This window comes from Aotus nancymaae, unplaced genomic scaffold (genome assembly GCF_030222135.1).
Source record: "Aotus nancymaae isolate 86718 unplaced genomic scaffold, 86718_ANA_hifiasm-v0.15.2.pri h1tg000040l, whole genome shotgun sequence".
NCBI classification, from domain to species: Eukaryota; Metazoa; Chordata; class Mammalia; order Primates; family Aotidae; genus Aotus; species Aotus nancymaae.
In genome coordinates this window covers 37,123,370-37,138,358 of record NW_026988454.1, presented here as the reverse complement: position 1 = coordinate 37,138,358, position 14,989 = coordinate 37,123,370, and the positions used below count along the sequence as shown (strand labels likewise).

The following is a 14,989-nucleotide window of genomic DNA, read 5'->3' as shown; positions in this document are numbered from 1 at the left end:
ATTGCTTAGCAAAATTGTGGCTCGTTTATGAGCAGGGAATGGGAAAAAAAAAAAAAGGATGATCAACATGTGGCCAAAAGCTAGCCCAAACTAATTTTGTATTTTTGGTTGTCTGCAGAGTATATACATATTTGTCATTTTTTTTTAAATTAAGAGACGCAATCTTGCTATGTTGCCCAGGATGGCCTTGAATTCCTGGGCTAAAGCAGTTCTCGTGCATCGGCCTTCCAAAGTTGCTAGGATTACAGATGTGAGCCATCGCGCCCAGCCCGTGTTTGTCTTTTAACTCAGCCTTTGACAAAATCATGATCTCTTTTTGGGGTATATGGAAACATTAAGTGTGGCTGGCCTTCTAGTTAGAGTTACTTATAACCAGTTGAATGACATCATCAAAATGATGGTTGCTGATCAATATAGTCTGAGGCCAGGAAACATATTTTGAGCCTAGTGTCTACTTTGATGCCAGGTGTCCATTTTTATTGGAATTACATGAATATCTAAACAAATGAACATTGTCTACCTAGAAAGAAGTATCTAGTGGAATATCACAGAGCTTTCTTTGCTCTATGCTTTAATTTCCAAAAACTTGGGTGAAGTTTGGAAGTCAGATTTGTAATATTTACAGATGAATACAAACTGAGAGGGACAACATGACTTTGGAAGCCAGGCTTAGGATCCAAAGAGACTGTTAAGCAGAAATTCTGTGCCCAAGTTAACAAAATGAAATTCAGTGTAGTAAAATCCTTCACTTGGATCTTTGAGGGAGTAAGTCCCAGCCCTGCCCTCTCAGCCATGGTGAAGAGCAAAGAGGAGGATGTGGAAGTAGAGATATGGTCTCTTTTGAGTCTGCGTCTTCATATGCTAAAGGGGATCTGGACAGGTGCAAGAGACCAGATACTCACCCAAGGTGAGGCCTTCAAACTTATGTACTCCCCCTCGCTTTTTGTAGGCAATCATTGGGATTTGAAAAATGGAAGTTGGTTGGTCCACAGGCCTAGTTTTAAAGGCCGAGCAGCATTCTTTAGCATTTGGTGTTATTATGGAAACAGGAACCAGAATAAGAAAAAAGAAAACCTCAAATTAAAGCAAATCTGGAGGCCCCTCCCCATTTCAAATACTCTAAGACCACAGGCTCTGGGGCCACCTCCCAGCTATGTGACCCTAGGCAAGTGACCTAAGCTCTTTTAGCCTCAGAAACATGAAAAATAGATATTACAATTAGTTCACCTCCAGAATTGTTGTGAGAATAAATGTTTTTGTATTGAAGCACTTAGAACAGTGCCTGACCATAAGCAGTATGGTCCGTTATTACTAATATTAAAACTTAGAAAAGTATGGCTTTTACAAGGAGGAGACTAGTTAACAGGGTTCTTAAACCCTCATGCCATAGAAAAACATACAAAATGAAAAACAGTCATAAAAGTGTAGGATGGAGGGCATGTAGCTTTGCAGCACTGACAAAGAAAAGGTATTTTTTGGGCTCTTTTTGCATATACTGAACACTGTGGACCAACTGGCATTACAGTTTGAAGATGCAGAGCCTGTAGATTTACTCACTCTAGATTTTACAGTTGTACAAGTCTTCTTTTTTCTTCTATTTTTGTTATACTTTAAATTCTGGGGTATGTGTACAGAATGTGCAGGTTTGTTTCATAGGTATACATGTGCCATGGTGGTTTGCTGAACCCATCACCCCATCATCTACATTAAGTATTTCTCCAAATGCTATTCCTCCGTTATGCCCCCTTCCCCTGATATCCCAACCCTTATCCCCCACCCTCCGACAGGCCCCGGTGTGTGATGTTCCCCTCCCTGTGTCCATGTGTTCTCATTGTTCAAAACTCACTTTTGAGTAAGAACATGTGGTGTTTGGTTTTTTGTTCTTGTATCAGTTTGCTGAGAATGATGATTTCCAGCTTCATCCATGTCCCTGCAAAGGACATGAACTTATCCTTTTATATGGCTGCGTAGTATTACATGGTGTATATGTGCCACATTTTCTTTATCCAGTCTATCATTGATGGGCATTTGAATTGGTTTCAAAGTCTTTGCTATTGTAAACAGTGCAGCAATGAACATATGTGTGCATGTGTCTTTATAGTAGAATAATTGATAATCCTTTGGATTTATACCCAGTAATGGGATTGCTGGGTCAAATGGTATTTCTAGATCTAGATCCTCGAGGGATTGCCACACCCTCTTCCACAGTGGTTGAACTAATTTACACTCCCACCAACAGTGTAAAAGCATTCCTATTTCTCCACATCCTGTCCAGCATGGGTTGTCTCCTGATTTTTTAATGATCACCATTCTAACTGGCATGAGATGGTATCTCAATGTAGTTTGATTTGCATTTCTCTAATGGCCAGTGATGATGAGCATTTTTTTATGTGTTTGTTGGCCTCATATATGTCTTCTTTTGAGAAGTATCTGTTCATATCTTTCACCCACTTTTTGAGGTGGGTCGCTTGTTTTTTTCTTGTAAATTTGTTTAAGTTCTTAGTAGATTCTGGATACTAGCCCTTTGTCAGATGGGTAGTTTGTAAAATTTTTTCCCATTCTGTTGGTTGCCAACTCACTCTAATGATTGTTTCTTTTGCTGTGCAGAAGCTCTTTAATTAGATCCTGTTTGCCCAGTTTGGCTTTTGTTGCCATTGCTTTTGGTGTTTTAGTCATGAAGTCTTTGCCTATGTCTGTGTCCTGAATGGTATTGCCTAGGTTTTCTTCTAGGGTTTTTATGGTGTTAGGTTTTATGTTTAAATCTTTAATCCATCTGGAGTTAATTTTTTTCTAAGGTATAAGGAAGGGGTCCAGTTTCAGCTTTCTGCACATGGCTAGCCAGTTTTCCCAACACCACTTATTGAACAGGGAATCCTTTCCCCATTGCTTTTGTCAGGTTTGTCAAAGATCAGATAGTTGTAGATGTGTGGCATTACTTCTGTGGCCTCTGTTCTGTTCTATTGGTCTATATCTCTGTTTTGGTACCAGTACCATGCTGTTTTGATTACTGTAGCCTTGTAGTATAGTTTGAAGTCAGGTAGCGTGATGCCTCCGGCTTTGCTCTTTTTGTTTAGGATTGTCTTGGCTATGCCGGCTCTCTTTTGGTTCCATATGAAGTTTAATGTGTTTTTTTCCAGTTCTGTGAAGAAAGTCAATGGTAGCTTGATGGGGATAGCATTGAATCTGTAAATTAGTTTGGGCAGTATGTCCATTTTCATGATATTGATTCTTCCTAACCATGAGCATGGAATGTTTTTCCATCTGTTTGTGCCCTCTCTTATTTCTTTGATCAGTGGTTTGTAGTTCTCCTTGAAGAGGTCCTTCACATCCTTTGTTAGATGTGTTCCTAGATATTTTATTCTCTTTGTAGCAATTGTGAATGGCAGTTCACTCATGATTTGGCTCTCTGCTATTGGTGTATAGGAATGCTTGTAATTTCTGCACATTGACTTTGTATCTTGTGACTTTGCTGAAGTTGCTTATCAGCTTAAGGAGATTTGGGGCTGAAACGATGGGGTCTTCAAAATATACAATCATGTCATCTGCAAATAGAGACAATTTGACTTCCTCCTTTCCTATTTGAATACCCTTTATATCTTTAACTTGCCTGATTGCTCTGGCTAGAACTTCCAATACTATGTTGAATAGGAACGATGAGAGAGGGCATCCTTGTCTAGTGCTAGTTTTCAAAGGGAATGCTTCCAGTTTTTGCCCATTCAGTATGATATTGGCTGTGGGTTTATCATAAATAGCTCTTATTATCATCAATACCTAGTTTATTGAGAGTTTTTAGCATAAAGTGGTGTTGAATTTTGTCGAAGGCCTTCTCTGCATCTATTGAGATAATCATGTGGTTTTTGTCTTTGGTTCTGTTTATGTGATGGATTACATTTATAGATTTGCATATGTTGAACCAGCCTTGCATCCCAGGGATGAAGCTGACTTGATCATGATGGATAAGCTTTTTGATGTGCTACTGGATTTGGTTTGCCTGTATTTCATTGAGGATTTTTGCATCAATGTTCATCAGAGATATTGGCCTGATATTTTCTATTTTAATTGTGTCTCTGCCAGGTTTTGGTATCAGGATGATGTTGGTCTCATAAAATAAGTGAGGGAGGATTCTCTCTTTTTCTATTTCTGGGATAGTTTCAGACGGAATGGTACCACCTCCTCTTTGTACCTCTGGTAGAACTTGGCTGTGAACCTGTCTGGTCCTGGACTTTTTTTGGTTGGTCAGCTATTAATTGCTGCTTCAATTTCAAACCTTGTTACTGGTCTATTCAGGGATTCAACTTCTTCCTGGTTTAATCTTGGGAGAATTTAAGTGTCTAGGAATTTATCAATTTTTTCTAGATTTATTGTTTTTCTTTTCATAGAGGTATTTATAGTATTCTATGATGGTAGTTTGTATTTCTATGGGATCTGTGGTGATATCCCCTTTATCACTTTTTTATTGCATCTATTTGCGTCTTCTCTTTTTTCTTCTTTATTAATGTAGCTAGCAGTCTATGTATTTTGTTGATCTTTTCAAAAAACCAGTTCCTGGGTTCATTGATTTTTTTTGAAGGGTTTTTTGTGTCTCTCTCTCCTTCAGTTCTGCTCTGATCTTAGTTATTTCTTATCTTCTTAGTTATTTCTGTCTTAGTTATTTCTTGTCTTCTTTTGGGTTTGTTTGATCTTGCTCCTCTGGCTCTTTTAATCATGATGTTAGGGTGTCAATTTTAGATCTTTCCTCATTTCTCTTGTGGGCATTTAGTGCTATAAATTTCCCTCTACACACTGCTTTAAATGTGTCCCAGAGATTCTGGTATGTTGTGTCTGTTCTCATTGGTTTCAAAGAACATCATTATTTCTGTCTTCGTTATTTATCCAGTTGTCATTCAGGATCAGGTTGTTCAGTTTCCATGTAGTTGTGTAGTTTTTAGTGAGTTTCATAATCCTGAGTTCTAATTTGATTGCATTGTGGTCTGAAAGACTGTTTGTTATGATTTCCATTCTTTTGCATTTGCTGAGGAGTGTTTTACTTCTAATTATGTGGTCAATTTTTAGAATAAGTGTGATGTAGTGCTCAGAAGAATGTATATTCTGTGGATTTGGGATGGAGAGTTCTGTAGATGTCTATTAGGTCTGCTTGGTCCAGAGCTGAGTTCAAGTCCTGGATATCTTTGTTAATTTTCTGTCTCGATCTAATATTTTGTAGGTCATTAAGAACTTGCTTTATATATCTGGGTGCCCCTGTATTGGGTGCATATATATTTAGGATAATTAGCTTCTTGTTTCATTGATTCCTTTACCATTGTGTAATGCCCTTCTTTGTCTCTTTTGATCTTTGTTGGTTTAAAGTCAGTTTTGTCAGAGAGTAGGATTGCAACCCCTGTTTTTTGTTTTTTTTTGTTTTTTTGTTTGCTTTCCATTTGCTTGGTGAATCTTCCTCCATCCCTTTATTTTGAGGCTATGTGTGTCTTTGCACGTGAGATGGGTTTCCTGAATATAGCACACCGATGAGTCTTGATTCTTTATCCAATTTGCCAGTCTGTGTCTTTTGATTGGGGCATTTAGCCCATTTACACTTAAGGTTAATATTGTTATGTGTGAATTTGATCCTGCCATTTTGATGCTATTTGGTTGTTTTGCCCATTAGTTGCTGCAGTTTCATCATAGTGTCGATGGTCTTTACAATTTAGTATGTTTTTGCAGTGGCTGGTACTGGTTGTTCCTTTCCATGTTTAGTGCTTCCTTTAGGAGCTCTTGTAAGGCAGGCATGGTGGTGACAAAAATCTCTCAGTAGTTGCTTGTCTTTAAAGGATTTTATTTCTCCTTTGCTTATGAAGCTTTGGTTCGGTATGAAATTCTGAGTTGAAAATCCTTTTCTTTAAGGATGTTGAATATTGGCCCCCACTGTCTTCTGGCTTGTAGGGTTTCTGCCAAGAGATCTGCTATGAGTCTGATGGGCTTTCGTTTGTGGGTAACCCAACCTTTCCCTCTGGATCCCCTTAAACACCTAGCTTGGTGTCTTCCCAAATGGCCACCCAGTTTTATGCTAGAAACCTGGAGCACTCATCTGGAGGGAATCTCCTGTTCTGCGGGTTGTGAAGACTGTGGGAAAAGCACAGTATATGAGCCAAAGTGCTGGGAAAAATCCATAATGGCTTCCCTTGACTAGGCAGGGAGTTTCCCCAGCCCCTTGCACTTTCTGGGTGAGGTGACCCCTAGTCTGCTTCGGCTCACCCTCCTTGGGCTGCAGCCACTGCCCAACCAGTCCCAATGAAATGAACGGGGTACTTCAATTGGAAATGTGGAGATCACCCACCTTCTGCATCGTTCTCACTGGGAGCTGCACACCAGAGCTGTTCCTGTTCGGCCATCTTGTCAGAAATCCTCAGCTTCTTCTCTCTCTCTCTCTCTCTCTCTCTCTCTCTCTCTTTTATTTTTTTCAGAGAGCCAGGCTGCTGTATCACCCAGGCTGAAGTGCAATGGCATGATCATAACTCACTGCAACCTCCAGCTCCTGGGCTCAGTTGATCCTCCTGCCTTAACCTCCTCAGTAGCTGAGACTACACTCATGTGCAACCATGCCTGGCTAACTTGCTAAGTTGCCAATGCTGGTCTTGAACTGCTGGCCACAAGTGATGCTCCTGCCTGGCCTCCCAAAGTGCTAGAGTACTAGGTGTGAGCCACTGCACCCAGTCTTCACTAGGCTCCTTACTGTGAAACTGCCTTTAGCATCCTCATGCCATTTCCCAGTATTGGTCCCCCATTCCTGCTTTCATCTACTAGTTAATTTTTCTAAAATAACAACAGCATTATTTATGTCTTACTCCAACTCCATGGCAGATGTGCATAAAATTCCAGCATTTAGGAATAGAATTTGCCAACTCCCAAGACTTGACCCTTCCTCTTGCTCTGACCTTACTTACCTAGTTGACCTCCTGTAGCACTGAGTTGTGTGCTGGCCAAGTTCCTGTTCCCTAGCCTGCTTTCTTTCCCATGACCTTCCTGAAATGCTGCTAACCTGATTTTTGACTGTGATCTATGTGCTATCTCCTGTGTGAAGCCTATTGAAAGATCCTTCCCTAATGGAAACTTTCATTCTGGGAGTTATCTCATTCTGTTTTATGTGGATCTGTTAGCTCCTTCATTAGGTTTCAAGCTCTTTGAAACTATGATTGAATTTTCTCGCCTTTGCTTTCCTCTCGGGGTCTAGATTGGGACCCTGAGTCATAATAGAGCCTTGTATAGTATTGAATTGCCTTGAACAGAATTAAGGGACATTGGCACCAAACTTGATTTTGCTAATCTTTGGGCCTGAGCAGGGTAGAATGGCTGAAGAAACTGTGATCCCCCCATCCATTATATTCTTTATTTCTGAACTACTCTGGAATTTTGCCTCTTTTTGTTTCTATACATTTTCATACTTCTAAGCTACCCTTGCTTTTTCTTCCTGTCTCACTTTTCTTCACATGCTCACATGCAAGCTCAGTTATCCATCTCTCTTTTTCACCTTTCCTTCCTCATATGTTTCTTAAAATATCTTTTCTCTTCTAACCTCCTTTCCTCTATCAGCCTCCCGAACAGAAAATGGTAGTGCTAATGTTTTAAAAAGTGGGGGAGGACTAGAAATCTGTATGGAATGTAATTCACTTTTATTGCTTTTAAATTAAATGAAAGGCTTTTGCCCTTGTTTCTATTCTACTCAGAAGGATTTCGGACTAAATCCTTAAGCCTGCCGTATGGAAATAACTGGGCTAGATGGCTGCTATCTAATCTAAGCATTTAATTGAAACATTTGAAATGGCTTTTGGTTCAAGAAAACATAGGTTGACACTAAGCTTTATTTTAGCAAAGGTTTGGGAAGGTTCTAATCTGTAGTATGTATACTTTGATAAATTTCATAGACTAGAGCAACAGATTACAATTTAGTTTGTTCTTCCAACATAAACTATTTTAATCCTAGTTATAATTTAACTGAAGACTGGATTTACTCACTGGCTTGTTGAAACTGTAGATACCAACCACAACCCTGTTATTTAAACACAATTTAGAAATCATAAATAGAAATTCAAAAGGAGAGCTCAATGCTGCAAGATGAGATTTGATGCCCTGAAGAAACTCTCTCTGAAATTTGCCAAAGACCTGTGGGACTTAAAATATCTTTTTGTTTCCTACCAGCTAGATATGGCAGCATGAGAACCATTTATTATAAATCAGGATATTTTACCAAATGTTGATTTTTGTTTGGATAGTTTGTTCATATTTTCAACTAGGAAAGTTAGTACAGTAATATGGTAGTCATTTATCCCTGATTCAGCATTTTAGCAAATATTTCTTGAACACTGGCCGTGTGAAGCCACTACAGTGAATGTTTCTGGTAATAAAAATAAGAATTAAATTTGATGTTTGATCATAAGAAGTAGAAGAACTGTGATATTATAGTATGAGTGCCATAGAAAACCTGCCATTATAAAAAGTGGTCTGAGGAATAAATGCTTGCATGAGGTGCAGTGGGTCAGCTAGAGAAGACTTTATAAGGAAAGTGGAATAGGAGCTTTGATGCCTAGCCAGTTGTCCATATGTGATGACCAAGGGTGGGGAGGGGGTGGATTCTGGACAGCTGGAACATTGTTAACAAAAATCTCAGAAATTATACAAAATGGACTATGAATGAGAAATACAGAACATTGGTTAGATTTTAGTTTTATGCAAATTAAAGAGAAAAGTCAGAGACAAAGTTAAAGTCAGTGGGTCTAGAATTTCAGCTTAAGCTTTGGTAGGTAGTGGAGAATATTTTGTCATTATTCTGCTCTTTAAACAAACTTCAGAGATGATTAATCTTGATTGTAAAGGGAGAGAAATTGTTTGGAAGACCAGTTAGGGGGTTATAATAATGGTCTAGTAAAAGGTAATAAGATCTGCACAAGGCTGGGAAGAGTAGGATTAGAACGGGGGGTGAAATTAAAAGACATCATGTAGTGGAAATGTCTAGGATTTAGAACCTGATTGGAAGAGGAAGATAACTGTAAAGAGCCAAACCTGAGAACTAACCCTGCTAAAAAAAAAGTCAGACAAGTGCTGCAGCCGGTGTGTGCTAGAAGGTAAGTTCAGCTTCGCTAGCAGTACATGAGGTGTGTATGTTCCCTAATGGGCAGTGGAAAGTGTGAAATCGAAACTCAGGATATGACCTGGAATATAGACTTGGGACTCATTAGCATAAAGGAAATAGTGGAAGATGTAGGAACAGATATGAATGCCAGGGGAGAGTATGGAAGAGAAGATGGCCAAGAACAAGACTCTAGGGAGAAGTTCTACTTTTAGGTGAGTCTATTGAAATAGTGAGGTCAGAGCAGAAGTAGGAGAACTTCGCATCATAAAAGACTAGGGAAGAGAGAGTGTGGAGAAAGGAGGGGCCAGTAATATCTATGGAAGCAGAGAGGTAAGGAAGATGAAAATTGAGAGAGAGAAATTAAATGTGGTAGCTAAGAATTAATTGATGACTTTCACAAGAGAGGTCTTAGAACCATGAATTGCTGGAATGTATCCTCTTTGTCAGTCTGGAGTGTTCAGTGATTTAAAATAGCACAGATAACTCTGTGTGTGTGAGAGAGAGAGAAAGACAGTGCATCAGTCTTGTGGCCAGGGGACTATTTTATAAATGATAAAATTATTTAAACAACATATTCCTCAAGCTCACATTTTATCAATAGAAGAGTAACTGAAAAAAAAACCCAGAAATATTCACTTAGCCAAAAAAGAAATCTCAAGAAATTTACGTTAGTCAATAAATAAAATTTGTACCAAAACTATGTCAATTAAAAAGATATTCTACCCCATTTAATCACATGAAACTGTAACAGCAACAAAAATTCTATGTAAACAAACAGTTGTTTAATTGAATTGATGCTGATACCCCAAGAACATATTTAGATCATCTTTTTCCTTTTTCTTTTTTTCTGCCAGAATAAAAGGCCAAGCTATGATAGCAACTGGTGGAGTGATAACTGGCCTGGCCGCCTTGAAAAGGCAAGACTCTGCCAGATCACAGCAGCATGTCAACCTCAGCCCATCTCCTGCTACCCAAGAGAAGAAACCTGTCAGGCGCCGGCCCCGCGCAGATGTCGTGGTTGTTCGTGGTAAAATCCGGCTTTATTCCCCATCTGGATTTTTTCTTGTTTTAGGAGTGCTCATCTCCATTATAGGAATTGCCATGGCCGTTCTTGGATATTGGCCCCAAAAAGAACATTTTATTGATGCTGAAACAACACTGTCAACAAATGAAACTCAGGTCATTCGGAATGAGGGCGGTGTGGTGGTTCGCTTCTTCGAGCAGCATTTGCATTCTGATAAGATGAAAATGCTTGGTCCATTCACCATGGGGATTGGCATTTTCATTTTCATTTGTGCTAATGCCATTCTTCATGAAAACCGTGACAAAGAGACCAAAATCATACACATGCGGGATATCTATTCCACAGTCATTGACATTCACACGCTAAGAATCAAGGAGCAAAGGCAAATGAACGGCATGTACGCTGGCTTGATGGGAGAAACAGAAGTAAAACAGAATGGGCGCTCCTGTGCCTCCAGATTGGCAGCAAATACGATCGCCTCTTTCTCGGGTTTTCGGAACAGTTTTCGAATGGACAGCTCCGTGGAGGAGGATGAACTTATGCTAAATGAAAGTAGGAGTTCTGGGCATCTTATGCCCCCTTTGCTCTCTGACAGCTCTGTCTCTGTCTTTGGCCTCTATCCACCTCCTTCCAAGACATCTGATGATAAGACCAGCAGCTCTAAGAAATGTGAAACCAAGTCAATTGTGTCATCATCCATCAGTGCTTTTACATTGCCTGTGATCAAACTTAATAACTGTGTTATTGATGAGCCCAGTATAGATAACATCACTGAAGATGCTGACAATCTCAAAAGCAGGTCAAGGAATTTGTCAATGGATTCCCTTGTGGTTCCTTTGCCCAACACCAGTGATTCCTTCCAGCCTGTCAGCACAGTGCTACCAAGGAATAATTCCATCGGGGAGTCATTGTCGAGTCAGTACAAGTCATCTAGGGCTCTCGGGCCTGGGCCTGGACAGCTCTTGTCTCCTGGGGCTGCTAGAAGACAGTTTGGGTCTAATACATCCTTGCATTTGCTGTCATCACACTCAAAGTCCTTAGACTTAGACCGGGGTCCCTCCACTCTAACTGTTCAGGCAGAACAACGGAAACATCCAAGTTGGCCTAGGTTGGATCGGAACAACAGCAAGGGGTATATGAAACTAGAGAACAAAGAGGACCCAATGGATAGGTTGCTTGTGCCCCAAGTTGCCATCAAAAAAGACTTTACCAATAAGGAGAAGCTTCTTATGATTTCAAGATCTCACAATAATTTGAGTTTTGAACATGATGAGTTTTTGAGTAACAACCTAAAGCGGGGAACTTCTGAAACAAGATTTTAGTGTTAAAAGAATATATCATTTTACAAGGGTATATATTTAAAAACTATTTTCACTGTTATTTCCTTCTTAAAGCATTGGCTGTAAGCCTTTTTAATCAAATGGTTTGTAGCATATTAGAATTGGCTGCTTAGTTCTGTAATGAAGATGGTTGTATGTTTGGGTTACTTGTGACTGCAGTACTCTATATTATCACATATGATTTTATTTTCTCTTCCTTTGAAAGCATGATCTCTTTCAGTAATATGAATGCAAAATACTTGCATCCAAATTAAAACTTATTTTCTTTACTTTTAAGTTCTTTGATTGCCCTATTTATAGAATGAAATGTCCAATATGGAAAACATAGGGTACCAAAGTGCGGACCAGGAGTACAAATTCAGTCCCAATACTCAATATGTATTATGGATGACTATGAGTGCAAACCTTACGATGTGATTTTCTGAATAATTGTTCTTTGTAGGATTTAGTTAAGTTATTTAAAATGAAAGAGATCTAGTTTCAATGTGAGCTCAATGATGTGAATTGATTAAGTTCATTGTGAATCCTGAGTTTTAGATAGGTAGTATTTTTTTCAACATCAGTTCTGTTTTCAGTGATGTTATATCAAGAAACAATGTATTCAAGAGCCATCGCTGACAATGCCAGATATACTTATGGATAAATATCAAAATGCAATTATAGTAGCTATAAGTTTAGGTATTCAGAATCAAAATTGGCAAGCTGACTTGATAAAACAAACCAATATATTTTGTAGAAATACTATCCTGAAATAATTATACACATGAAGGCAATGTTGACTAATGAATGCCATTACATGCTAGTTAATGCTAACTAGTCTCAGTACCTTTTTCTAGCCATCTGTTACTTCCAATAGCCCTCATTCCCACATCCTATTTTCCCTCAATATGTTTTAGATCCTGGTATTTGGAAAACAATCAGCTAACCTTGACATTTCTTTTCACCTTCACATGCCACTAGCTTGGTAATTCAAAAATATTTAGTTCTTGATAAATTGCCTTGAAGTTTACCTTGTGCTGGAAAGCCTTATGATAACTAACTCCAAAGACTTTCTTATGGTATAATACGTTTTTAGGATTGTGTTTCTTAGTTACTGAAGATAATAAATATTAAAATGGATGTTTCCATCAAAAAATTTTCATGTTTTCCTTTAAGGTAACATAATTGTAAGAACTGTTGAATAGAATACTCAGGAAATTCTACAGGTTTCTCCCAATACCTAAGCATTTCTGAACATCAGTGTTGTAGTTATGGAAGAGCAGAAGGAGGATCCATTTGTGCTGCTCCCCAAAATTCCACCTTGCGTTTGCATCACAAGCTTCCCTCAATCGAGACACACTTTTGCTTGTCAGAACATTAAGCCTGTGTATTGTAATAGAGTGGGCTCAATATTTTACTATAAAGCATTTAATAAACTTCTGTTATTAATAGAAGTTTGTGTTCTTCACACCTTTGCTATTGCTTTTTAAATAAAATGTACATTTCTGCTTAAAGTACTGTTTTTCACACTTTCAGATATGTTCTACTGCAGACACTTGATACCCTAGTACATGTACTGAGTATCTCAGCTTTTAAGTTTTGCTTCTATTAAGTTAAAGAGCTAGGTCTATCCACCTATTTAGACTGTTTTTAAATGTTATCTTGGGATTGCTTTCACTTAAAGTTTCATTTTTTTCTCAGGAAAATAACCAAATACAGCATCCAGCAAGCTGTATTTCTCAGTAGCATTGAGATTTGAAAACAGTGGCTCTCAACACCCCTGATGTGACAGATGACTGAAGCCATATAATTTGTTCAGTTCATCCCTGAAAGAGCTCTAGAAATTTGAGGAGGATTAAATATCATGGGTCTTAGATGATCCAAATAAAGGAATTGGAGGCTTAAAGGAGTGGTTCCTGCTCAATCTTCTCTTCATCAAAAAGCCCTAGTTTTTTATTTATCAAGCAAATCAGCTTTGTTAAATGATACATAATTTTCTCATTTGAAATTAATCAAAGATGTATATTACTAATTAAAGTTTCAGATGCATATGAAATAGCTGATGTCACCACATTTGTATAATTCTACCTAAAAGCAATGAAACCTGGAATTCTAGTTAGACCATATTTTGTGCCTTTCCATTAGGCTTTTATGAATATTAAAAACTATTCATAAAATACGCCAGCCATAATAGATTAGAACTGCCTCTAGATACCTTGTTCAATCTTAATTACCTTAATTACTTCTTTAAATCTCCAAATGTGGTTATTCTGAGGGGCAGGGAGTTGGGACTTCAACATATGAGTTTCAGGGGGACAAATTAGCCCATAACATGGGGATGTGGAGAGGTGAGAAAAGGTTCTTAGTCTAGAGTAGGTGAGAAGAGTGCAATACACCCTCAATGCCATTGCCACCCTGGCTATGTAGCCTTGAGCCAATCAGTCCCTCAATTTCAATTACTTTTTTAATGTCAAGCTTTGAATTCCTTACCTGTGAAGTGAGATGAGTAAGAACCATAAAGTTCTTTCTAATTCTAAAGGTCCAGCGTTCTTGATGCTCTCAGATGGAGATCCACGGCCTGTCCCGGTCTCACTGTAGCAGGATGCTTCTCAAAGTATGAGGGCAGGACCTGCAAGAGAGCAGAGTGGTGGGACATGTGGATTTTGGAGCCAGAAGACCTGGCATCCATCACTTGTAAAGCTTTCAGGCTTACATACGTTTCCATCTGCATAATCTTCAAAGAAACAATGGCAATATAAAACGAAAAACATTGTTTAACACAAGTGTGGATCAAAATGGATACTATAGTAGCTCTTAATGATTTACTAACTTTTGAGTTACTTGTTTAGCAGTCAGCTTTTATACTTGCCACAGATAACTAAAATAAGTAAAATACATATAAAAAAGATCCAGTAGTCTATCAATAATTTTCCTATAACATTTTAAATATTAGAGTGCTGGCTCACCACTGACATATATCCGCCTACTGTGGTGTTCAGGTTGTTCAGAGATCTTAATCGCTTCTTCTCCAAGTAGGAACTGTGAAAGTGGTACTTTGGTTATCCTGCCTCTTACTTTCGACAGATTGATCTGTCACCCTTCCTTGACCCCATATGTAATCCTATTTTAGACCTTAATATCAAGCTTTCAGTGTGTATAACGTTGTTATTGGATTATTGAAGGCCTTTGTCTTTAATCTCCCATTTGATGATTAAAGTCCTTTGTGAGGTGTTTTCACACTGACGTAACTCATTGATTTCTCTCTATATGCCGTTTTTCCCAGGATGATGGCATAAGATGAAAAAGGCCCACTTCATTGAAGTACCTTTTACTTAATAGTTGATGCCGTCTTAAGATAGTAGTTAGTTTTCTAGGGCTGATATAATAAAATACCACAAACTGGGTGGCTTAAGCCATAAAATGTATGTTCTTATAGTTCTGGAGGTTGCAAGTCTAGGAAAAGGTGTTGGTGGCTTTGATTTCTCTTGAGGCTTCTCCCCTTGGCTTGCCAATGTACTCTCATGTGGTTTTGTACATCCCTGG

At 38.6% G+C, this 14,989-nt stretch overlaps 1 protein-coding gene across 2 annotated transcripts in view; it reads left to right on the top strand.

Moving 5' to 3' along the window:
- The window catches only part of TMEM200A (transmembrane protein 200A), an 86,653-nt gene extending 73,718 nt beyond the window's left edge, over positions 1–12,935 (top strand). The window contains exons 1-2 of one of the 2 annotated variants that reach the window (XM_012458339.2): positions 8,782–9,095; positions 9,958–12,935. In XM_012458339.2, coding sequence (XP_012313762.2) covers positions 9,974–11,449 — 1,476 coding nt within the window. In that variant the 5' untranslated portion in view covers positions 8,782–9,095; positions 9,958–9,973 and the 3' untranslated portion in view covers positions 11,450–12,935. Of the gene's footprint in view, positions 1–8,781; positions 9,096–9,957 lie in introns of those variants that run through there. The other variant, XM_012458338.2, reaches the window with a different exon arrangement.
- Positions 12,936–14,989: the final 2,054 nt, after the last annotated feature.